The 26799-nt window shown below is 36.3% G+C and overlaps 1 protein-coding gene and 2 non-coding genes across 3 annotated transcripts in view; 2 read left to right on the top strand and 1 right to left on the bottom strand.

Moving 5' to 3' along the window:
• LOC123564461 (uncharacterized) overlaps positions 1-26799 on the top strand; it is a 78230-nt gene that overhangs the window by 26823 nt on the left and 24608 nt on the right. Inside the window, exons 29-41 of the mRNA XM_053526961.1 lie at positions 1-554; positions 618-1544; positions 16413-16644; positions 16800-16943; positions 17176-17332; positions 18047-18074; positions 18370-18493; positions 18645-18737; positions 19779-19842; positions 20094-20192; positions 21253-21356; positions 21566-21704; positions 24569-24837. The exon at positions 1-554 is cut by the window's left edge and continues 79 nt beyond it. Of these exons, the coding sequence (XP_053382936.1) occupies positions 1-554; positions 618-1544; positions 16413-16644; positions 16800-16943; positions 17176-17332; positions 18047-18074; positions 18370-18493; positions 18645-18737; positions 19779-19842; positions 20094-20192; positions 21253-21356; positions 21566-21704; positions 24569-24837 (2934 nt within the window). The remainder of the gene's footprint in view (positions 555-617; positions 1545-16412; positions 16645-16799; positions 16944-17175; positions 17333-18046; positions 18075-18369; positions 18494-18644; positions 18738-19778; positions 19843-20093; positions 20193-21252; positions 21357-21565; positions 21705-24568; positions 24838-26799) is intronic.
• On the top strand, positions 5033-5104 carry Trnat-ggu (transfer RNA threonine (anticodon GGU)). Its single transcript has one exon. It is a non-coding gene; the product is annotated as a tRNA-Thr (tRNA).
• Positions 7221-7293, bottom strand: Trnar-acg (transfer RNA arginine (anticodon ACG)). The gene has a single exon. It is a non-coding gene; the product is annotated as a tRNA-Arg (tRNA).

Below are 26799 nucleotides of genomic sequence, written 5' to 3'. Positions count from 1 at the left end.
GGATTTGTGAGAGAGAGGAGACTAGGACTTGTGACAGAGAGGAGACTAGGACTTGTGACAAACAGGAAACTCGGGCTTGTGACAGAGAGGAGACTAGGACTTGTGACAGAGAGGAGACTAGGACTTGTGACAAACAGGAAACTAGGATTTGTGAGAGAGAGGAGACTAGGACTTGTGACAAACAGGAAACTCGGGCTTGTGACAGAGAGGAGACTAGGACTTGTGACAGAGAGGAGACTAGGACTTGTGACAAACAGGAAACTAGGATTTGTGACAGAGAGGAGACTTGGACTTGTGACAGAGAGGAGACTAGGATTTGTGAGAGAGAGGAGACTAGGACTTGTGACAAACAGGAAACTCGGGCTTGTGACAGAGAGGAGACTTGGACTTGTGACAAACAGGAAACTAGGATTTGTGAGAGAGAGGAGACTAGGACTTGTGACAGAGAGGAGACTAGGACTTGTGACAAACAGGAAACTAGGATTTGTGACAGAGAGGAGACTAGGACTTGTGACAGAGAGGAGACTAGGACTTGTGACAAACAGGAAACTCGGGCTTGTGACAGAGAGGAGACTATGACTTGTGACAGAGAGGAGACTAGGACTTGTGACAAACAGGAAACTAGGATTTGTGAGAGAGAGGAGACTAGGACTTGTGACAGAGAGGAGACTAGGACTTGTGACAAACAGGAAACTAGGATTTGTGAGAGAGAGGAGACTAGGACTTGTGACAGAGAGGAGACTAGGACTTGTGACAAACAGGAAACTCGGGCTTGTGACAGAGAGGAGACTAGGACTTGTGACAGAGAGGAGACTAGGACTTGTGACAAACAGGAAACTAGGATTTGTGAGAGAGAGGAGACTAGGACTTGTGACAAACAGGAAACTCGGGCTTGTGACAGAGAGGAGACTAGGACTTGTGACAGAGAGGAGACTAGGACTTGTGACAAACAGGATACTCGGGCTTGTGACAGAGAGGAGACTAGGACTTGTGACAAACAGGAAACTAGGACTTGTGACAGAGAGGAGACTAGGACTTGTGACAGAGAGGAGACTAGGACTGGTGACAAACAGGAAACTAGGACTTGTGACAGAGAGGAGACTAGGACTTGTGACAAACAGGAAACTAGGATTTGTGAGAGAGTGGAGTCTAGGATTTGTGACAGAGAGGAGACTAGGACTGGTGACAGACAGGAGACTAGGACTTGTGACAGAGAGGAGACTAGGACTTGTGACAGACCGGAGACTAGGACTTGTGACAAACAGGAAACTCGGGCTTGTGACAGAGAGGAGACTAGGACTTGTGACAGACCGGAGACCTGGACTTGTGACAGAACGGAGACTAGGACTTGTGACAAACAGGAAACTAGGACTTGTGACAGACCGGAGACTAGGACTTGTGACAAACAGGAAACTAGGCCTTATGACAGAGAGGAGATTAGGACTTGTGACAGAGAGGAGACTTGGACTTATGATAGACAGGAGACCAGGACTTGTGACAGAGAGGAGACCAGGATTTGTAAGAGAGAGGATACTAGGACTTGAGTCAGAGAGGAGACTATGACTTGTGACAGATAGGTAACTACGACTGATGGACGTGAGGTGACTTGGACGAGAGGAGACTAGGACTTGTGACACAAGGAGACTAGGATGGAGGTGTAAGAGGAGATTAAGGACGATGGACGCGGCCGACTAGGACGAGAGAGACTAGAACATGATACAGTGAGAAGGCTAAGACTGATGGACGTCTGGTGGCCAGGAGATTTTGACCTATAGACAGGAGGAGACTTGGATTTAAGGACTGGTAGAGACTAGGACAAGAGGAGACTAGAACATGTGATAAAGAGGAGACTAGGGCTGAGGGACAAAAGCAGACTAGGGCCGGTGGACGCCGGTTGACTAGAACGAAAGGAGACAAGAACTTGTGACAGAGAGAAAACCAGGACTGAGGGACAAGAGGAGACTAGGGCCGATGGCTGAGGGGGACTAGGCCGAGGGGAGACTACGACTTTTGACAGAGAGGAGACAATGGCTGATGTACTTGGGTTGACTAGAACGAAAGGACATTAGAACTTATGACGGAGTGGGGACTAGGGCTGTGCGACTTGGGGTGACTAGGACGAGAGGACATTGGTGCTGATGGACGAGAGGAGACTAGATAGTGAACAGGAAAATTATTGATTTAGGTAAAAATAATCACCTGATTTGTGAATGAGAAAATGGCGCAGTGATAATGTAGAGTAATGAAATGATTCCCCGTGATCATTTTATATTTAGATCATTGGTTCGAGGTCCACAAATGTTAAGTATTTTTATTTCATACAGTCTAACCTGCATTAGTGGACACATGTATATAGCGTGACCCTGTCTGTAACGGCCAGCCTAAGGTCCGATGAATGAAAATTCCTATATAATGAAGCTCTATATAGTGTGACCCTGTCTAACGCGGTTAACGGCCAGCAAAAATTACACAAATTTGCGATATAGCGGTCACTGCCGCATTACAAATAGCACGCCTTAATTCATAAACTTTTAAAATACCTATGTCTTATAGCATTTATTCAAAACAGAGTTCATTTTAATGTTTTTAAAGGTTTAAGTATCATATGAATATGTTTTATACTTTTAAAATGCATGTACCTGGTACAATAAGATATTATAAAACTCAGTATTATTCTGATTTTCGATTACCTAACGTCTGATAGTGAAAACCTGGATATAGTGGTCACCTGTCCATAGCGGTCACTTTCATTCAGTCCCTTAGCCGACCGCTATAGACAGGTTAGACTGTGCTTCAATAATTTGCAGAATTTTCTTTGCGTCGTGCCTGACGTTGTGTTGCAAAACATTTCCTCAAGTTTTGTTTTTCAACGGAACGGATATTTGAAAAAGTAGATGTTTTATATATCCTGTAGACGTGTCCAACATATCCATGCCTAAGCAATGATAATGAATATTGATAGAAGCATCAAGACGGTCTGATTCGAATATACATACGAATTAGTAGCATGCCGGGACCTTCCATTTATATTTATATTGCACTACTATTGAGTTTACCTACCTATTCTGTGTACGTCAATAATTTTGATAAAAAAGTACTTAATGCAATTAAGTTTAATGAAAAAATACTTGGCTGATGCGGGACTCGAACCCACACTTAATAAAATCATCACCTTTACACATACACACGCTACCTCAGCAATTTTTCCGATATGAACATTAGGTAAACATTAGATGTTCCTTTGTTCTTAAAGACCCACCACGACCTAGTGACCTACTTTTTTCACTCACAAAAACTTCATGAAAATCATTCTTGAAATACAGGTAATATACAGTTATGCTACAAGTTTTCAGGTGAACAATTTAGGCCATTCCTGAATAAATGTGTTTTGACAACATTATCTGCAAACTAATTCAGTCAATCTATTTTCAGCATAGTTTCATAAACATAGATGAATAACTATCTTACACTGTAGAAAGAAAATGTGATTGAAATTGCACTAAATACACTGATTTCTGTACAAATTGTTACAGTTATTCAATAAAATATTAAGACATTACACACATTGTCTTGGCCTAATATATGTCACTGTCAATTTGTAACTACATACTTGTTATTTCTCATTTTCATCATGCAAAGCATGTATAATTACCATCATGGAAACACAAAAGAATACAGTTATTTTGTGGTGCCTCTTTAAAACTCAGTAAGTTGCCCGGGGCTTCTTCCCCTATGAAATGGAATTTACTGATCTTTGATCCGTCAGACCCAATTGTTTTACTATATAAAGAGACTTCTGTTCAAAAGACAAACATATCAGTGATCTATAAATCTAGAAACATTGGCTAAAAGTTAATCGATCCAGGCAGGACTCGAACTTGCAATCTCCTGAACCGTAGTCAGGCGCCTTATCCATTGTGCCACGTGACCACTGGTGTATGCATAATGCTCCAGTAGGACTATTAATTATTCAAAACAGTGTTTGTTGATGTGAACGAAATCATCGATATAGAATGTGCTGAACAGGGACTGGAGACCGATTCTAGGAGTGGTGACCAACAGGAGACTAGAAATGAAGGCTAAGACACTAAGACACAATGGCAAATGGTCAAAAAGAGGTTAGGTCCGGCGGCTGGTCTAGTGGATGATAATGAAATAGAATTGGTCGCCTAGAGGAGACTAGCGCTGGGGTCGAGAAGAAAAATATGACTTGTGGCCGAGAAGAGATAAGGACTTACGGCGGCTGAGATGAGACTAGCATTGTTGACCAAGAGGAGTGTAGAACTGATGACGGAGAGGAGACAAACACTGACAGCCGAGAGGAATCTATGACAAATGGGCGATAAGAGACGATGGCTAATAGAAAACATAAAAATCAACAGGAAATGCATGAGGTAGCATGAGCTTCTCACACTCGTGAAGGGTGAATATCACATATAAAAGTAAATTCGTTAGTATTTTAAGTAAAATGGTAAAATGTCGCCGGGCTGCTCAGTGGTAGTGATAACAACTGGGTCGACAGATTTTTAGTATATTGTCATGGACAGATACGCTCCTGTAGATATATTTATATATAACTACATTATTGGATGTTTAATGTTCAGCACAAATCGGCTTGTTTACATTTCAAAGTATGGCGGATATCAAAAGATCGAATGTGATTGGTTAATAACTCGTGCGGGGAAAATAGATATGTTAGATGGTGTAAGGGAATGTCACGGTATAGAACTTGAAATATATTATAACGGGGAGAAAGTGTGTAGGCGGCCGGGTAGCTCAGTCGGTAGAGCATCGGAACGGTATTCCGAGGCCCCGGGTTCGAGTCCCGGTCTGGCTGCACATTTTTCTCACCCTGTGACATTTGGCGCCCAACATGGGACCGTGACGGCATTACACTGGTTAGTCTCCGACACCTGTAATTGCTTATATATAAAGTACCCGCTGAAATTCGAGGACGAATTTCAAAATGGTGGGGAAATATGTCACGGTATAGAACTTGAAATATATTAAAACGGGGAGAAAGTGTGTAGGCGGCCGGGTAGCTCAGTCGGTAGAGCATCGGAACGGTATTCCGAAGCCCCGGGTTCGAGTCCCGGTCTGGCTGCACATTTTTCTCACCCTGTGACAAAAACGTACTTCCAATAAATGTAAATGATTCTATATTAATGACATTCTTTTCAACAACACATTTGGGAATCTCAACTTGCTATTGAATCATTGTACGTATAATTGAAAATGCCTGCACAGAATATTAACGTTCGGTCATATATATTCAGAATTTGGATATATTTTGAACATAAAACATATTCACACGCATTTAATTTGTAGGTGATTACCTAAATTCATGTACACAGAGACTGTTGTTCCGATGGCCAAAAAATATCAGCGATCTAAAAATTTAGGAAAAGCGGCTAAAATTTTATCGATCCCGGCAGGATTCGAACCTGCAATCTCCTGATCCTGATCCATTGGGCCACGGGACCATTGATAGTGTTGTGTAGTGCTTAGGCATGAGTATTTGTTATTTACAACAGTTTATTTCTCTTCGAAATATTTGTTTGTTACTGCGCACGGACTTATATGTGAATTCGGAATGTTTTCGAATATGTCTTAATACTTTTGGTGAATATTTACATCATGCATAAAATTCTGGTTGTTACGGACGGATGGCCGAGAAGAGAATATGACTGTGTTCCACTCTCGACAAACGGTGTTCATCGGCACATCATAATTATGATATATACAGGAAAGCAATCATTTTGCGAATTGTATTTTATTAAGTTATAACTTTAGTAACTGACATAATATTTGATGACCTCATCACGAACAGAATCTTGCTGGATAAATGGCAAGTAAAAAAGTAAAATGGCCATAGGTAACTGTTGAGACAATTCAACATTTGAAAAATGATTGTAGATAATCATATTTACTACATCTATAGAAAATGAAATTGCAATCATGGGAGATGACTCTGTATGATACTTCTATCTGCTAGGCCTGGAGTTGTCTTACTTCTTGCAGTTATACTGTACATTTGACGAAACGTTAATAAACTGTTATTTGATTATTAATGATGGTATTGACCCCACAATTTACTCACAGTGGATGACTCGTAAAGTAACTGGCAATAGCTTATATCTAATGTTTATCAGCCCCTCTTACCTTGGTATATTGCTGAGTTTTAAAGGCATACTTTGAGAAATTATCAGACTACATTCACTGGAAGCTCTAGGATTGCTAGAATTCTAGACAACTTGGAATTGGTTGAGAAAAATCATTTCTACATACTGGAAATAAATGTTTTCCAGCTGATGAGATTGTAAATCTACGTGCCTGAGGTTTTGGGCATTGTAAACAAATTAGACCTGGACTTGTTTCTGGAATCATCGTTCTCTTAAGTTTAACCACTTTACTGACGGCATTATATCGTAGTAAACGTTGAATCTTTTTAATTGTTATTTCTGTTTCATATTTTCTTCATTACTTTTACTACGAAGGTATTGTGTTGTATATAAAAAGCTGTGGCACATATATAATACATCCATATACACTTAAATGTATTAGTATGTTACCATCTAAATATTTGACTTCTGTCTTCGACATATTTATGACATACTGAAACTAATCAAAGAATGTATTACAACGCAACAATATGAAATAGGTAAAGTATACAGGGATTATATACGAGGAAAACCTAATATAAAATACGGTTCGAACCTAAAACTTTATTGTTGTCGCTACTATAAGACAACCTCCCGACAGACTACGACAATAGTCTGATCACGATTAACTGTGTTCAAAATGGAACTTCATATTATATAGATGTAACATCACTTTAACATTTAAAAACTGACTTTTTGGGAATGAGCTAAAAATAGAATAACCGATCGCAACTGCGGATTCGTTAGAAATAATTAATTTTGGTTTCTTCTATACTAAAAGGAGTTATATAAATCCCAGTCAATGTATATTTTTCTACCATAATGATATTTCACATCCTTTTAATGAACAGTAATGATGATATTTACTGGTTGGTACAATAATACAATCGGGGAAGTTGGTAATATCTCCACAGAATATAAACGTGTTCTTATACATTTTTTTATATTATACATAATTTATGATGACATGCACCATTTCTAAGGTTATTAACAAAATATGTGTTCAAAAGGCAAAAATAATGGTTACCTTTGTGCTGCGAAAACTGTCTAAAATTTGATCGATCCCGGCAGGACTCGAACCTTCAATCTCCTGATCCGTAGTCAGGCGCCTTATCCATTGGGCCACGGGACCATTGATGTATGCTGTAAGCTTCATACTTCCTTAAAAACTACTTTTTCACTGGACCCGCCTATGTATTAACTGGAGAAAAATCGCGTGCAAACAAGGCAATTCACGTGCTATTAATACATGATTTTTTATTTTTCAAATGCTTTGCCAGGGATGTATATGTATTTCTGCGCAGGTTGACATCTGGTATCTGCGTCTTGTTTCTTCCATAATAACCCCTTCTTGTAGCATTAAAGATGCAATCTAGTCCATAGTATGTTTAGCTGTATCAGTTACCAACCCAAAACGTACTGTCCCCAAAAATGTCCTCTTTTCAAAGTCAGTGTCGATTCATTTTTTGTCCATAACCGTGAATATATAAGAATGGCATGTAACTTGTGCGGTTGTGTTTTTAGGAATCATACTAATGATTTTGGTAAGTATCAGTCGGTATGTTATTATCTAATTTCTCGAAAAATTTATATAAAAAGTTTGACGGTTTGTCACTCCGTTCGTACTCATCCGTAACCGAAATGTATTCGTACTCAAAACAACTCGAATGTAATGTTGTTATTCTTGAAATTGTGTTCCTGTTTACCAAATTAAAAAATAAAACTGGAAAATTAATGGTAATGTCATGTTTGTTATTACGAGAGATAAAAATCGTTTAAAAACTTGCAGTACATGCTTTTGACAGTGTTGTTGATTTCTGAGCCCTGGTTATGGATATTTAAAACAAGAAATACTAAAACCTTTTTGATGGATGACAGAACTATGGACCAGACCTGATAAAAAACGATTGACCTTTGACCTTGACCTTTGAACTAAGAGCCTGGGTATTGCGCATGACATATTGTTTCATTCAGGGAACATTCGTGATCTCTTGATTATTTATAGAGTAACTGATCGGTTAGGAAAGATATCCTATTGACCTTTGACCTCAAAGTATGACTTTTAGGGAGAGGAACTATATAAGTTCTCTTTCGTTCTTATCCCTTTCGTATTTGTGTTACATATGTATACCTGTAAAAATTTAAATTGATGTGTTTCCGAAATAAATATGTTTAAACTAAAGTATGACCTTCACCTCTGAGCAAGGCATGACAAGTCATCCTATTAGAGGAAATATTTGTGCTATTTAAAATCCCTTCGTGGATGTCGGAGTTATGGACCGGACAGGAGAAAGTAACTTATTGACCTTTGGTCCCCGTGTGTGTCCTTGGCTTTAAGCTAGGATCCTGGCTTTGCGCATGATAAGTCGTTTTATTATGGGAAACATTTGTGCCAAGAAATATTACAATCCATTGATGGATGACAGATTTATAGTTCGGCAGGAAGAAACCCTACTGAACTTTGACCTCAAAGTGTGATCTCAACATCTGAGCTAGGTGTCTAAGTTTTGGGCATGGCGTATCTTTTTATTACGGAGAAAATTTGTGCTTAGGTATTTTAGGATTTCCTGAAGACTTATGGACCGGACAGTAAAAAGTGTAGTGATATTTGACCTCAGAGTATTTTACCTGAAACAATCCAATTATAAAATAAAGTACCACTGAGCATTTATGGTGAAGATACTACAGTTTTGTCTTGCTTGTATCAAAATGTTACATTTATGACAGACAATCTTCGTGTATAAAGAGACGATTGTTCAAAAGACAAAAACTGAATGCCAGTGGCCTATTAACTTCTAAACATTTTCTAAAATGTAAAAGGTCCCAGCAATGACAATTTAAAATATATAGTCTATTATACAGTACTTTCATTGCTTCTCAAGTCATCAGTTTTCGCCAAGAAGATTAACAAAGCTTCCACTACAGCCATTTAAAGAAAATATGTTCCATCCCTGGTAGCCATGTCTTCTTTAAATATCACAGTGATCTGGTGGAGTTTGGTAGAACATCGCTAAAGACACATCGACATGTATGGGAAATGATTTTAAAATCGGACCAGCATGGTTTGTAGACATTTTTAGACGGTCATCAAGGGATGTTTCAGTAAAGTTAATCTGAAATTGATCCCAAAGATTAGAAGAAAGAATTTCAAAGTTGTCCATATAACTATTAAATGTATATGGTATATGTGCTATTTTATAGGCTTAAAATATAAGAAGCCGAGTATAACCTTGCGAGACAACCAAAGTAACTGCCTTATTATATCGTGTAATAACAAAGTGCAGTTGATTAATTAGAAACAAAACCGTACCTGTTGCATGCTTATAACAAGTTTGTCTAACAGTAATGATGTGCATTTAAGGTAGTTCTGCACGTTTGAAACAAATATTGTTCTGCAGAATGCAATTTTATCAAGACATTTATATTCAGAGCATCATTGTATACGAATGAAATTCAGCTATTAAAAAGACATGTTGTAATGTGTTTGGTATTTTGCTACACCGATTGAAACTTTTCATAATTGTAGACAGGCACATTTTCAAACATCTGTTAGGTCCGTGGCCTTAAAATTTCACAATTCGTTAATTTTCAACTTAAGCTCGTACATTGCTGCTTTTAACGCGATTTTTTTACAGTAAAACATGTCTATTGCCAACATTAATGCTACGATAGACAGTAGCGACTGTTTACATTTAATTCATTATAATATTATATAAGATTCCCTACACCATTTATGCTACCCGTATAACGGCTGCCAGGCATTATCCTAGGTTTTCCGGACATGTTGTTAATAAAACGTGCCAAACTACCTTAACAATGAACTTTGTTAGAGCTATTATAGATAAACTTCAGTATGGCATTAACGGTTGTATTTTTTAGAACCGGTGCACTTACAGTCAAATTTCATTAACATTAAACGGGTATAATTGCAGACAAGTATTCACTATATATTTTTTGTAGTGAGATTCTATCTTCCTGTGTTTATATACAGCTGGCGGAATCAAAAACAGATGTTTGGAACTCGTATAACAAAATATAAGGCTGAATTCCGATTTCTCGTATAAAATATTGATATTATAGACTTAATATTGGTAGGGAACATTAAATATTTGACCTGGTAAATAAGTTCAAAGAATCTTGAATATATCAGAATTTCATAACTTCTGAAGCTTAATTTGAAGAATTGAGAAAAATCAAATTAACTTTTATGGCTTTCATGTAATACTTGGAAAACGCGTTAGTTTTGTCAGAACTCGTATTATTATGTGATTAGATCCACTATTGACTAGTGTAGTACACTGTATAAGACAAAATATATAGTGATACTTTTTGAAAGCAAAAACGGATCGTACAAAATGGACTTCATAATTTTCAATGGAAAAGAATAGGGCGAATGCAAATATTTTCTAATAAATGTGTACCCACGTATCGATCTTCATTGGACATGTATTTGTTTTTTACTATTTTTGTAACTGATCAGTAGCCAAACAATAATGTTAGGTTGATATTTAGTTATGTTATGAAAATGTAGGATCATTTACAAAAATGTATTTTTGCTGAAAAGTTTTATTGTAAATTTGGTTCAGTCAGTCTTAGAAAAACAAATATTCTTCGTACCACAACATTCTGAGTTTGCTAACAGATTTCATTTTTAAAACTAGTTAAAGCGTACACATATAAATTGTCCTTATTCAAACGGTACTCTGCCTTCCTATCCTTTCCTCATATCACAACAACAGTCCTGAATTCGTTTCAAGGTCGATCTCTTTCAATTCAATATGACAGCTGGCATATGTGGTATGATACGAATTTATATAACATTGCTAGCGCATGCACTTCTGTGAAATAAAATGTTAACGCAGTGTGTTTTTTTTTCTTTTTATCCTTAGAACGGGACGGCCTTCCACAAAAAAGAAAACTGAATTTGCAACGTACGTGGGACGACTTTCTACGGGAAATACCCGCGTATAACTCTCAAACCCACGCATGTGCGAAAAATTCATCTCTTCTTTTGCATTATGCGCAGCCTATAATGTATACATTTCAATACTACAGGGTGTTTCATAATATCTGTTACCATTTCGCTGTTTTAAATTTTTCAATATATGGAATGTACTTTTAAATGAAAGTCACTAAGCGATAGGAGAAATAATAAAGTTTTATTTGATACATAACATCAGCAGATTTACTTAAAATGCTAACCTCAATGTTCCTTCACAGAAAAGGTACAGTTTTACAACATGTGCTCAAGATGACGTCCTCTCTGAAAACCTGACTGCTTTCGGTCGGCCAGTGTTACCATGTCGTCTCTCAATAACTGACCCTGACTGTTCAAACCTTTTAAGTGTTCTGTGCACTTGCATCTTGCTAAGTTTCTCCACCTCAGGATATCGTGTTTGCATTAATCTAATGACTATGACCGTTGAATAACTCTCATAATACAGTTCAACTACTTTGGTGCACTTTTCTATGGGCAACGTCATCTTGAAAATATTACTTGTTTTGATGACGCCGTTTATAACGTCATGACGTCAACGTTTTCCGTTATTTTTAACATTACGTAAAACTTCATTTTGTCTCCTTGAGAATACTATATAACATGACTGCATTATGTGTTACATGTACGTTCTATATCAGCTTGTAATGGTAACAAATATTATGAAACACCCTGTTGAACTCGTATGAAACTTGAAAAAAGGTTTGTGTTTAAAGTTGTCTTCACTTGTGTCCAAATCGGTCGGCAGTACGAAGACAGGGTCCAGGCCTGTTCATACCATGATAGATTATGTTGACTGGGATATAAAAGGTTGTTGATACGTCTGTCTCATTGATGCACGTGTAATTATATAATCTGGTCGCCTTAGTTGTTAAAACGGATATCAACATTTAAAGTCATCCTCCCTTGCACTTAAAACTCAAGATAGACGTCATATGTTAAAACAGTCATGTATTTATAATGCATGATAAGTACCTAAAGTATAGAACAGAGTTGTCATTCTTTGTAAATTAAGATGAAACACTCATCTAACCAATTCTACAACTAAAACTGTCACAGGAGTGACGAATAATACCCCAACAATACGGCCTTGTCACAGAACTATGGCAAATTTTAAGTTGGAAAGGGGCCATCATTACGTCAAAAATTGGTGATTTGTAGCCAAAGTCGAACTTGACCTGTATTTTATGATGTTACACCTGTGTACCAAAAATTGTTTAAATATGTCAAGCCTTTCATGAGATATTGTCCGGAAACCATGAGTGTGACAAATTGTAAGTTGGAAAGGGGGCCGTAACTACGTCAAAAAATGGTGGTTTATAGGCGAAATCGAACCTGACCTGTATTTTATGATGTTACATCTGTGTACCAAAATTTATTTAAATATGTCAAGCTTTTCATGAGTTATTGTCCGGAAACCACGAAAACCAATGGACCGACCGACAAGCTCACTCTAATATATGTACCCCCTAAACATCGTTTGTGGGGGTATAATTATTGAAAAGCTGCAAACTGGTAAGGCAATGTTTGATAATGTGAACGAATCATTTTGATTTTTTTTTATAATATTTAAAAGTGTTCGCACTATCTGTACATTCTTTTCGACTGTGTTATTCTCGTTTGTGCACATCTGTTTATTGGTTGATCTCAGTAACATAACGTTAAGCAGAAACATGACTTCCTTCAGAAATGCTTATCTTTGACCAAAAAAAAACAACACAACAATGTTTTAAAGACCAAGTCTAGAATGAAGTTCCAGCCTAATCATTCAAAACCTTCAAAGATGGCTTTTCAAGTCAGAATGAGACATACTTTGAAAAAACACGTGTATCATGTAGCAAGTACAGCATCAACAGCCATCAATTTGAAACACGTTTTCTTTATTTCTTCAAAAAAAGGGATACTTATTTCTGACTTTTATAACATATTTGACGCATTAACTCTTAAAACTTATTGTTTTGTGACGAATCTATTCACAACGAATTTAAATCCTAGTTATTTTTTGAGACAATACATTTTGATCGACCTTTCCGACTAACTTGCGTCACGTAGTACACCGAGGCTCATAAGTGTACCACAAAAATGCACTTTTCGTTATAACCAGACAGAACTATTTGAAAAATATTATTCCCGTTATAGCAACATGGCTCAGCTAATACTGTACGACCAAAATAATTGATCAAAATACCTTTACGTTATCCACTTGTCAACATAAGTTATATCTATGTAATATATGTGTTTTATCTTTATGCTATTCTATCATACGGTCTACAGTAGTTGTAATTCACTTACGAAAGGTAAAGGTAATGACCTTCGAGGACAAACAGGAATTACACGAAAACAATGTAAACAAATATTTGTGATATCAAACTTACATCCGTCTGCTTTCCAAATACAGGAAGTGATGCTGACGTACGTAACACTATATTTAATTAGTTAAACACTGATTCCAACTGTTGCAGCAGCCAATCAAAGCTTTTGTTACAACAAGGATACAGTAAGAATAGATATAAAACCGATAGGGAATTTTTCGCGCACACTGGAATAAGCTTACAGCCAACCGTAAGTATACGAATTATAATTATAACAGCTTGTTTTCCACATTTTCCACCTACACTTTGAAACCCAAACCTCCTCCCCCATTTGAATGTATATTATAGTCTCAAACCCAAACACCCTTATGAACCTACATTTCCCTTGGTTATATTCGACCAATATTTCTACAGATTTCTTTCATTAGAAAAGCTGAAATGCAGCAAAATTAACAATTTTCAGGAATGAACGTCGATGAAGCGCGGATAAAAGTGATGCCTATATATAATGGATTTACAAATTTCATGAAGAGTAAAACTAGAAAGTAATGTCAATGTAAAACATAAGAAATAAATAAAAAAAAAGACCGATGTTTATTGGCAAGGTTAATACAAGATCGACTGACCACGTTGTTCGAAAACAAATACTGATTTTTTTTGACATATTCAGTTTCCATCTTTAAAACATTGTGGAATACCAAATACTGCCATATTTTTGTTGTTGTTGTTTTTATGACGATGATGATGTTGTTGTTGTTGCTGCTGCTACTGCTGCTGATGATGATGATGATTAAGAATGTTATTAAATAATTTTCCTAAAGCAAAATGGAAAACAAACTAAATGATCTTTGTTTTATAACAAAATAAAATGATTAAGTCTTCTGCGTGGAGAAACTTCAACTAGTTGATGACAAATGAAAATATGTATTCAGATAATTCTTACAACCAATTGGGAAATAAATTCTCAAATACATCAAACGTAAGGGTTATTAACATTATGTATTTCCGGTGTGTATAACTAGCAAGTGCTCAATACCTGTTGAAATTAAAATAATCTTGAAATCATCAAATTATAATACGGTGCCGGCTAAACTCTTATCACGTAGAAGTACTACACGTATGTTTGCATAAAAATACTAATTTGTTTTAATTTGGCATAAGGTAGTTCTTCACGTTTCGTTTAAGTAATGGCGTACGTCATTTATCCGGATAACGTAGGATAAAGCCTGCACTCAGTGTACGGAACTAAAAATCGTTTTAAGACTTTATAGTAACCCGTGTATAGACTTATTGAAACGGCAACATAACTATCTTTCTTTAATAAAAGGTGATATTAAAACTTAAGTAAAGTCCAAATTTAACAAATGAATCTAGCAAAAAAAATCAAACCCAAGACCCCATTCTTTTTTTCCGAATTTTCCATGCATTTTCTGAAGTTTTCAAGAATCAGGATTTAATTACATTTTACATTGTAGAATAAATTGACCCTAACGAACAGATCAACCTTAATTCTAAAAGCAATAGAAGTGTAATAAAGATCTTTTTTCTATGCGACTGATTCAGTTCTGCTTTAAACCATGTAAATTGATCAGTATACTAGATCAACTTTATGTATCAAAAATTCAATCACGTTTTTATGTTACCTCAAAATATGACTGTTATTTTCCTTCTCATTGAACTCCGAAACAGTTTAATGCTATAATTTAGTTTAAGTACGACGTTGGATTAAGCGTGAATGCCCTCTTCTCGGGAATCAAAACTTTCAGTTCCTTTAAACAGCAGAATACAAATTATTTTATCCTTTTACAATGTAAAACAAAGAAAAGGGTAAGACATATAATATCTCAGCATGCATTTATTTAAAGTAGTATGAACCTCATCTTATTCACATGTCCTACTTTAAGACCCTTTTTGTCAAAAGTTTGCATCCAGATAGTAAAAGCTTGTGTTTTTGTATGTCAGGTATCTTTATTCACAATTTCAGGTAACTTTATAGCTTTCACTTCGGTGTAGAATTAAATATACATCGGCATGAATATCTGACTGTATTTTCAACGGACTGCAACTTCTGTACATGACATCTGTAGACTTGTTGATGAATACTTTTGAAAGGGGACATAATAAACACGTACATGTATCTGTAAGACAGACACAGAACAGCTAATATCCATTTCTACAACTACGCCAATGAAATACAATATATTTTATGAAAAGGGCAATTTTTTCTTTAATTTTTGAGATAAGGAACAACACATTTTTTGGTACAACATTATTTGAGAGGTATACTTCATGTGAGTAAAAGAGGTCACTTTTTTATTTACGGTTTTTTACTTTGCTATTTATCACAATATTTGTGGATTTCAATCTGTAAAGAGCTATTTCCTTATGCTTGAAAAGTGATTTATCAAATTTCAGCTAAAACGTATGCCTATGTCTTCATGTGAGAAAACCAACATAGTGCATTTGCGACCAGCATGGATCCAGACCATCCTGCGCATCCGCGCAGTCTGGTCAGGATCCATGCTGTTCGCTTTCAAAGTCTATTGCAATTAGAGAAACCGTTAGCGAACAGCATGAATCCTGACCAGACTGCGCGGATGCGCAGGCTGGTCTGGGTCCATGCTGGTCGCAAATGCACCATGTTGGTTTTCCCATGGTGCAGCTCAAATGCGTTTTTTTCAAGACGAGGACAAGTAATTTATTTAAATGAGGTAAGGTTTCAGACCAAACTTCACGTCATAAGATAAAATAAAATCTGATTTGAAAATAACACTTGGCGATACTACAAAAACGCATGAAGTTGTTAAAAGATATTAATTTTTCAAACATTACCGTACCTGGTTTCCCTTTCTTTTTGAAAATTCAATGATCTGTACCATTAAATATTATATATATTTGTCCAATTTCAGTAACCGAGCTGTTCGAGTGTTGAAACAAACAAAGAGTTTCTTTTTCGATTGTTTTGTTAGTGTTCGCAGTCATGGCGACGGACTGGTCAGCGGACCCGGACTTCAAGTACCTGGCGGTGGACCGTAAGAAGTTGATGAAAGAGCAGCTCCCTTACGACGGCAAGAAAGCTTGTTGGATCCCCGATGAAAAGGAAGGCTTCGCTCGCGCAGAAATTGTCTCGTCCAAAGGCGAAGAAATCACTGTTAAAATCCTGAGTTCCAGCCAGGTTATTTCTTTATTAAATGATACTTCATAAAACTAAGTCATATAAAAATATAAACAGTGACACCATTAACTTATCAACACAAAAAAATCTTTACTCACTTTTTGTTTATATTATACATTTACATGTCAAATAACAAGACTTAAAACTCTTTACAGAACGCCACGGTGAAGAAAAATGACCTTCAGCAGGTGAATCCCCCCAAGTTTGAGATGACGGATGACATGGCCAACATGACATACCTGAATGAAGCCTCTGTGCTTAACAACTTGAGGAGTAGATATTACAACGGATTCATTTACGTTAGTATAGCCAATATATTTACATATAGTTATCTAAATGCAAAAAAAATCATAAGCGTTTTTTTAGATTAAAAGCTTATTTTTAATCAATATGCGCGAATACTCTAACCCTACTTTCAGTTCACAAATAATAGATGTCATTCACTGTTTATTACAACAGGAATTCAGTACATATGCTAATTAATATTTGTCACATCTTTTATGAGAAACTATGCAAAATTACCTCTTTCAGACTTACTCGGGTCTCTTCTGCGTCGCTGTGAACCCCTACCGTCGTCTGCCAATTTATCTGGACTCTATCATATCTAAGTACCGTGGTAAGAGGAAGTTAGAAATGCCACCCCATTTGTTCTCCGTGTCTGACAATGCTTTCCAGTTCATGTTGCAAGGTAAGACCTTAGATCAGATAAGACATTCAGTATTACCTAAAGATTTTCAAAACAATGAAAACTTCGGAAACCTAGCAACAGTGTTTCTGATGATGAGGACAGTTGTCTGAAATTGCTTGGGCGTTTCTGTATCAGCAATTGTATCGTACGCACTGTATGCCAAATATTATCGGGGGAAAAAGACATAGAAAACAATAACTTGTATTTTAACATAATTAAAATTTGTTTCGTAAAATAAGCCGTGCCATGGGAAAACCAACATAGTGGGTTTAGGACCAGCATGGATCCAGACCAGCCTGCGCATCCGTGCAGTCTGGTCAGGATCCATGCTGTTCGCTAACAGTTTCTCTAGTTGCAGTAGGCTTTAAAAGCGAACAACATGGATCCTGACCAGACTGCGCGGATGCGCAGGCTGTTCTGGATCCATGCTGGTCGCAAACCCACTATGTTGGTTTTCTCATGGCACGGCTCGAATAATGATAAGACGTTTTGCCCTCACCTTTTACGTTCCTTTCGTCTTAGATGATCTGGTCATCTAGGAAAAACCAATCAATAAAATGTTCATTTTGCCAGGCTGTATCTTCTTTTTCTGTGCAATAAATAACAGATATAAAACGCAACTGCACACATGTACTTTTATTTCAAATACATTAGATACCTACATTATACATTTTTAGCAGAATTTAACTTTAATTATCTTCTCATCATTTTCAGATCGTGAAAACCAGTCAATGTTGATCACGTGAGTCATTTTGTTTTGTACGTTAAATGAGTCTAGTCTCAAAATCGGTCGACCAAAATTATATCAAACTTTTTCTTCGCCATTTGTTAATACTCCGTATTCTGCATACTATACTGATATAAACAAATGTACTTCAATACAACTTTTAGATCATTACCCATTATCCTGAGTGTCAATCTCTTATGACGCATGACTGCGATGCTTGGGTCAAGATGAGCTAATTTAAGTTCCAATTTCGATTTCAAACTATGCCTATGGATACTTTTATAACAAAGTACATATATCTTGTCCACAGTGGTGAATCTGGAGCCGGTAAGACTGAGAACACGAAGAAAGTAATCATGTACTTCGCTAAGGTGGCCGCTCAACTCCAGAAACAGACAGAGGAAGAGAAGGCAGCCGCCGCAGCCTCCAAGAAGGTATATTGTAATATATCATATAAATTTAAAGCATGATCTGGAAATTATTTTTACACATTTTTAGCACATTGCAATTTAAAAATAATACAATACTACATCAGCTAATAATGTTAACATAACAGCTCACTAAATGGCAGTATCTTACTTACAGGGTACTCTTGAAGACCAGATTGTACAGGCTAACCCTGTACTTGAGGCTTACGGTAACGCCAAGACAACCCGTAACAACAACTCCTCCAGATTCGTAAGTTTTGAGTAAAAGTTGTGTATCTGGTAATATATTTGTGATTTATGATTTTTAAGAATTAGGTTAAGAATTAGGTACAAATTACTTGATTAAAACTTTTTCTGTTCTGATCTTTGTCCAATAAAAACGTTAAGAAATCAACAGTAATTGCACTGCCTTGCTTACTTTCTTATAAAATTACATATATTCAATGTATTATTATAAAAATTTCAAAACAGTTATCAATTTCTTACATGGAAGAACACTTAGTTTAATGTCGCGTGCACCTGCCCAAACACAATTTTGTTTTGCTTATCCTTGTTTATATTACATTTACCTATAACGCACCTTTGCACACTTCTGTTTGTATCTCCTAAAACCTGAGTGCACAAGCAGACTTTGAGTAAGAATTATAAATGTCGATTTGCATTTACGAAAATTTGCGTTAGATTTCAAGAGTTCAAACAGCTTACAAATACATGTAGAACGAATCTTGTCATGCACTTGATTATAACTGATAGGTATAACAGGTAAGAAAAGCATTTTAAAGAAAAATCTTTATTTCGTTGATTAAACGTTACTGAACTTTTCAACTAGATTCCTCTAGACTGCCTCAAAGTACTTTCAGGCGTAGCGATACACAGCCTGCCGCTTCTCTCACTATGAACACAATGACCTAAACCTGCACTAGACCTTTCACTTTTCACTGTACCTTCTATACCTTCTGTTATAGCTTCTACCAGCCAGATAATGCATCAATAATTCAACCCACTTTCACTTATCAGTAAGTATTCCTGTTGTTATACACAATAAATTTAAATTATGATCCATTATTATATTCTGTATTTAACCATATTTTCTTCCGCACGTGTATACACTTGCTTTACCCTCATTACGTGTCTTTAAGTAAAATTCAGATCTATGGAAGAGATATTTATGTAAGCAATTATCATTTTATACTGAGTACCCACTTGCTTGAAATGTTGCTAAAAATACATAGCCTCCCATTAAAATCGTTGCGTGATCCATTAATACATTTGAATATTTTGTCGTCCGCAGGGTAAATTTATCCGTATCCACTTCGGTCCAAATGGAAAAATCGCAGGAGCCGATATCGAGACTTGTAAGTTTTGATATTTTATCATCATCGTTTATTTCTTTCACTTGCTTTACACTTGTCACTTTCCGTTTTGCATCAGTTTGTAATATTTGCAATAATCAACTGAGTATACACCTGTGACTGTATGATAATGTTCGATCGTAGTCTTAAATTCTTGACAGTATTATACATTATCAGCAACTATAGTATCTTTTATTTTAACAGTGTTAATGGTTCAAATTTCAATAATCTTTACATTGTAACTCTTTCCATAGACCTGTTGGAAAAGTCTCGTGTAACATACCAACAGTCGGCTGAAAGAAACTACCACATCTTCTATCAGATGCTGACTTCTGCTTTTCCAAAATATCACGGTAGGTCATAATTTCTATTTGCACCCTTACATTTGTTATTCCTTATTGTAACGTGTTTTTTTTTTCTCTCAAGAAATAGATGAGCCGTGCCATGAGAAAACCAACATAGTGGGTATGCGACCAGCATGGATCCAGACCAGCCTGCGCATCCGCGCAGTCTGGTCAGGATCCATGCTGTTCGCTATTAGTTTCTCTAATTCCATTAGGCTTTGAAAACGAACAGCATGGATCCTGACCAGACTGCGCGGATGCGCAGGCTGGGTTGGATCCATGCTGGTCGCAAACCCACTATGTTGGTTTTCTCATGGCACGGCTCAGATACTTTGTTGCAATTACATTTTGAAGTACTTATATTTAGATATTTTGGGCCGGTTTACCCAACGAAGAACTGTTTCGGCGAGATTTTGACAAAACAGTTAAAAGAAACTAAAATAATGTTTGAAAGTCATCGAGTTTGTTCTTTTGTCAGTTCACAAAGTTACAGTTATTGTCTTTATTGAAGCTTAACAAAGTGATAAAGTTTATTCACATTATTCTCCTGGCTTTAGTTCCTGTGACTTCATTCCTGTGTATTTCATTTGCCCAGGAAAAGCTTTCTAATATGCTTCCAGAGGAGGAAATAAATGGGTGGCGATAAGATATTTACATACTTCTAGTATCTCTCGAGCACTTAATTGATTGAAAACGTTTGTCCACCAACGGCAGCAAAACAAAGTGAACTTACTGAGTTGTTTGTGGGCCTAGTATATGATACAACGAACATCATGTATATTCCAGCAATCTTTCTTGAGGTCTATAGAGGTAACGCAAGTAATAGAGTTGTAGGATTCGTTGTTGCAAAGCATTGTCGATGTATCGGTGTGATTTTATTCCTGACTCCAGCTGCAACTATGTTAAGTCAGCTCCTTTTGCAGTGTGGTGTTTGAAATTTATGTCACTGGTGTAACGCAAAGAAAAAAATGTAAGCTAGTGTCATTTGCACCGCCTTTTGGCATTTGTGGCACCGTGTCGCTTCAGGTATGCTGATAATTTGTTGACATTTTTGTTCAATCAATTTCAGAGATGTGCTTGGTTCAGCCTGATGCAGGTCTCTACTCTTTCATCAATCAAGGTGTATTAACTGTGGATGGCATTGATGACGTCGAAGAAATGAAACTCACTGATGTAAATATTTTGTAGAATTTCTTGTTTTTTTAACTCTAATATGTATAGTTCACTCAGAATTATGACTGCCTTGAACGAATTTTAAACGGGTATGACATGTATTAATAAATTTGACTGGTTGGTTTAAAGGGCTTGTCAGTTATGTATTTAATATTTTTTCACAGATAAATTCGACAAATAATTCCTATTTGTTACATATGAATATTTAGGATGCCTACGATGTCTTGGGTTTCACCCAGGACGAGAAGAATAGCTTGTACAAGATCACTGCCGCCATTTTACATGCTGGTGAGATGAAATGGAAGCAGCACCCAAGAGAGGAACAGGCGGAAGCCGATGGCACTGCTGGTTTGTTTTAATTATAATGTTTTAGTTTAACAACAAATAATTTCCTTTCAAGATTGAATTCTGTATAATACAAGTATATAATGAATAACAAAAGCGAAATAGGTCGGCTACATGCTAAGTCAATTCAAAAAAGCACCTTAAACTGTATCTATTCAAAGAAACTATGTAAACAATCTCTCTTTTATTCAATTAAATCAAACTTAATTTACATGTTTTCTATACTTGCTGGTACAGGCTCCAGGGGTATTGTAACCTCATGGGGTAGTGTGTAGTACTGTTCCTTTCTTTTTTTAAATAATTAGTGATGGCACCACTAACCAGGGGGTTTGAACCTCTACATTCCATAGGTGTATACTTTTCATTTTTCCCACTCATGAGTTCTCAGACATTGTAAGTTTCACGAAAAATCATTCTTATATACATCTATAAAGAAAATATATTCATTGTTCTCTACACATTTTCTTTTTCTTTTTTTTTTCTTTTTTACTTAGTTTACTAAGTATATTGCTTTCGTTTCATTCTCTTCTTATGTAATTAGTTATGTATAATTCATATGACAATTCTGTCACAACATTTTTTTCTTTCTTATTTGTTCTGCTTTTTAGCTCAAATATTCGAAGAATAAGTAGAGCTATCCTACTCACCACGGCGTCGGCATCGGCTTCACACCTTGATTAAGTTTTTCGTACCAGTCCACATTTTGACAAAACCTTTTGAGATAAAGCTTTGAAACTTTTGTGTACCATCACCATGTCCAGTTTTAGACATGAGTAACTCCATCAAGGATTTTGGCTGAATTATGGCCCCTTTTAACTTACAAATCTTGGTTAAGTTTTTCGTACTAGTTCATATTTTGTGTAAACTGTTTAAAATATGGCTTTGAAACTTTTATCACTTGCTTATTATAACAGTGTCTATCTGTAGGCAATAGTACATAACTCTGTCAACTATTTTGGATTAATTATGTCCCTTTTTGGACTTGGAAATTGGTACAATTTTCGTACAAGTCGACGTCTTGTCAAACCTATTTGACAGGTGGCTTTAAAACTTTGAACACTTGTTTATCGTCATAATTGCTATCTGTAGGCAAGAGTATATAACTCTGTCAACTATTTTGGCTGAATTATGGCCCTTTTTGGACTTGGCTATTGGTTCAGTTTTCGCACAAGTCCACGTTCTGTCAAAACTATTTGATATATGGCTTTGAAACTCTGAACACTTGCTTACCATCATGGTCATACATTGCCATATAGTGCAAGAATTACACGAGAGGTACAGTGTTTGTCTTATCTATTTTTCTTCTTTTGCCTGAAAATCTCTGGTAATATTTTGACCCCATACTTCCACCAATTCTTCGAATAGTCGAGCGCGCTGTCAGCAGACAGCTCTTGTTTTCTATCTTATTTATTTTTTCTCCCTTTATGTTTTAAATAAAGTTATTATTATTATTACCATTATTATTATTATTATTATTATTATTATTATTATTAATATTAATATATCATTATCATTATTATTATTATTATTATTATTATTATTATACGCCCGTTTGAAAAACGGGACTTATTACCGGGCGGGCGATTTGGGCGGCGTCCACAAACTTTGTCCGGAACATATCTTCTTCATGCAATGGAGGGATTTTGATGTAACTTGGTACAAATGTTCACCATCATGAGACGGAGTGTCATGCGCAAGAACCAGGTCCCTATGTCTAAGGTCAAGGTCACACTTAGAGGTCAAATGTCAAATTCAATAATGACATTATCCGGAGCATTTCTTCTTCATGCATAGAGGGATTTTGATGTAACTTGTCAAAATTGTTCACCATGATGAGACGGAGTGCCATGTTTAAGAACCAGGTCCCTAGGTCTACGGTCAAGGTCACACTTAGAGGTCAAAGGATACAAGAATGACAACTTTGTCCGGATCATTTCTTCTTCATGCATGGAGGGATTCTGATGTTACTTGGCACAAATGTTCACCACTATAAGACAGAGTGTCCTACGCAAGAACCAGGTCCCTAAGTCTGAGATCAAGGTCACACTTCGAGGCCAAAGGTCAGATACAAGAATGACGTTGAACGGAGCATTTCTTCTTCATGCATAGAGGGATTTTGATGTAACTTGGCACAATTGTTCGCAATAATGAAACGGAGTGTCATGCACAAGAACCAGGTCCCTAGTTTAGAATTACTTCCCTTTGTTGTTACTTTAAATAGCTTATATTGTAACTTTTTTATTACTGGTCGTAGGGAAAAATCAAGACCACTTTTCTGTAGTACAACATGCATGTTACATCTAATTGTGAGGTGTATTTTGACCTATCTCTACCTGGTATTTTTGTGTGGACTTAGATTTTTTAAAGATTTACTCCCCCTTGTTGTTACTATAAATAACTTATATTGTAACTTTATTATAATTGACCGTAGGGAAAAACTAAGACCACTTTTCTGCGGTACAACATAGATGTTACTTTCAAATTTTAGGTGTATTTTAAGGTAACTCTACCTGGTAAGGAGTTTTTGTGGACTTAGAAAAACAAAAGAATTACAAGAATTATTACATAACCACAGAATTAAAATTCCATTTGCAAATACAGGTTCTAGTGTAAAGAAATTTGCTATGACGGGCATATATTGTGACAGTCTGGCACTCTTGTTATTATTATTATTATTATTATTATATCAGTTATCCCAATTTACTTACAAGGTAGTACAACTCACCGTTATGAAACAAATTCTGTTGTGAACAACTGGGATATTGTTTTAAGAAAACAAAATAAAAAGTAGATGCTTAAACATATGCTCGAAATAGTTACTCGGATTCTGTCTGTATATTTCTTACTATTTATTCCATACATTTTAGAGGCCGAAAAGGTGGCTTTCTTGCTTGGTGTTAACAGTGGTGATTTGCTCAAGGGCTTCTTGAAACCAAAGATCAAGGTCGGTACGGAATTCGTCACACAGGGCAGAAATAAAGATCAAGTAAACTATTCGGTCAGTGCCATGTCCAAATCTACCTATGCCCGCATGTTTGACTGGCTGGTGAAGAGAGTAAACTTAACCCTTGACACAAAAGCGAAGAGGAATTACTACATTGGTGTGTTGGATATTGCCGGTTTCGAAATTTTTGACGTAAGTTTAGCATACAATTAAGCAGAATTCTAACATGACTCGCATTAATTGCTATATAAAGGTATAGCAAACAGCCTATTAATCTTCGATTAAATATGATTGGAAAATACATTTTGCGCCCTACGACTGTAACATAAGAGATTCTACTTCTGTTCCATTACATACGAATTATTTCAGGGCCAAACTGTTGAAAACAACATTTCAAGACTAATGTGTAGGGCCGTAAACACGTTTTGATCTCTACGAGCGAATTAAATTAGCTCAATTATGATTCAGCGAATACGTCATAAATGTATGACATAAAGTTTGAAGTCATAGTGATGTGACGTCATACAAAAGTTAAGCTGGTAACAACTAACCTAATTTGATGATTCTGTTCATAAATAGTTTGCGAGCTGTTAGATTACTAGTTTATAAATACTTCTCAAAATTCTGATAAAAAAGAAACAAATATCTATACGTTCCATTGGCTATGCAACACTTTCTAACCTTGGGGGTAAGTTGTAACAGCATATAACCCGAATGACGCACAGGTGCCCGTCCAGTCTTGGTGCCCATATGGGTGCCGCCCCCTCGAAAAAAAAAAAAATTAAAAACACTGTTTTAAGCCTAAAACGAAAAAAAATAAAAAAAAATTTGAATTTTTTTCCCCTATATATACTCTTATATGGAAAAGGTGCATGTGTTGCCGTAACGCTATGGAGGTTTACTAGGACACGCTGTGGAACAACCAAAATGTCCAGTTCAGTATCAATGCATGCTACCCTGCTGCAATTAACACATCATGCATTTATAAAATAGTAAACAATCCTGTTCTATCTAGTAAACAGCCTTAAATAACTTACATTTAAATTCAAACAAGCCAAATTGTCTAGACACTTGCAAAATAACAGTGACGATCGGCCATTTTGTTTCAAAACGAAAGTAGAAAACCTTTTCCGTTGTTTGCGTCTTAGAATTTAAATGTAAGTTATTTAAGGCTGTTTACTAGGTAGAATAGGATTGTTTACTATTTTATAAATGCATGATGTGTAAATTGCAGCAGGGTAGCTTGCATTGGTACTGAACTGGACATTTTGGTTGTTCCACAGCGTGTCCTAGTAAACCTCCATAGCGTTACGGAAACATATGCACCTTTTCCATATGAGTATATATAGGGGGGAAAAAATTTTCAAATTTTTTTTTTTTCGTTTTAGGCTTAAAACAGTGTTTTTAATTTTTTTTTTTTTTTTTTTTTTTTTTGAGGGGGCGGCACCCATATGGGCACCAAGACTGGACGGGCACCTGTGGAATGACGTATTACGCTGAAATTGTAGTACTGTGAAATGCGAATTATTATTTGCGTTGTTAGAATCTAAATACATGGGCGTAGGAGCGAGTTTAACTTTGGGGGGGCCAAACCTTTTCGACCGGCAGCGAGGGGGGGCGGCAAGGTACCCCCGGTGCATTATTCATGACAAAGCCTTGTACAGGGCAAAATGGGCCATAGGCCTTCTCAAGCCTCTATGTTTTAGCAATCATTGAGTTATTCTGATGATACACATACGACTAGGCACTGAACTGTCTTAATCAGTCATAGATCTATTATGTATTGTTCTAATTAAGTGTGCTATTTTTTTTTTACATTGTTCTGTTGTAGCCCTGGACATACAATCAATTAGCGCTGCATTTGTCTGATTGTGATAAAAAGTTGTGGAAATATCATTTCCCTAGAATGGAAAATGAAAAACAAAAAAATACATAACGTTTACATGCGTAAACAGGCTTAATAGTTACATAGTTGCAGACGCTCAAACCGGAACTGTAGTGATTGCGCTGAATGATATAATATTTTATAAAATCTAATCAAACAATCCTTGGCATGGCGCGTACAGATTTCAGTACTCACACTACGGAAAGAGACAAGTCAGAATACAAGGGAAGGCCAAATGCAAATCAGAAATCAGGTTGCAAAGAATTTTA

This window comes from Mercenaria mercenaria, chromosome 2, assembly GCF_021730395.1.
Source record: "Mercenaria mercenaria strain notata chromosome 2, MADL_Memer_1, whole genome shotgun sequence".
Taxonomy (NCBI): domain Eukaryota; kingdom Metazoa; phylum Mollusca; class Bivalvia; order Venerida; family Veneridae; genus Mercenaria; species Mercenaria mercenaria.
This window is presented reverse-complemented; position numbering and strand designations above follow the sequence as displayed.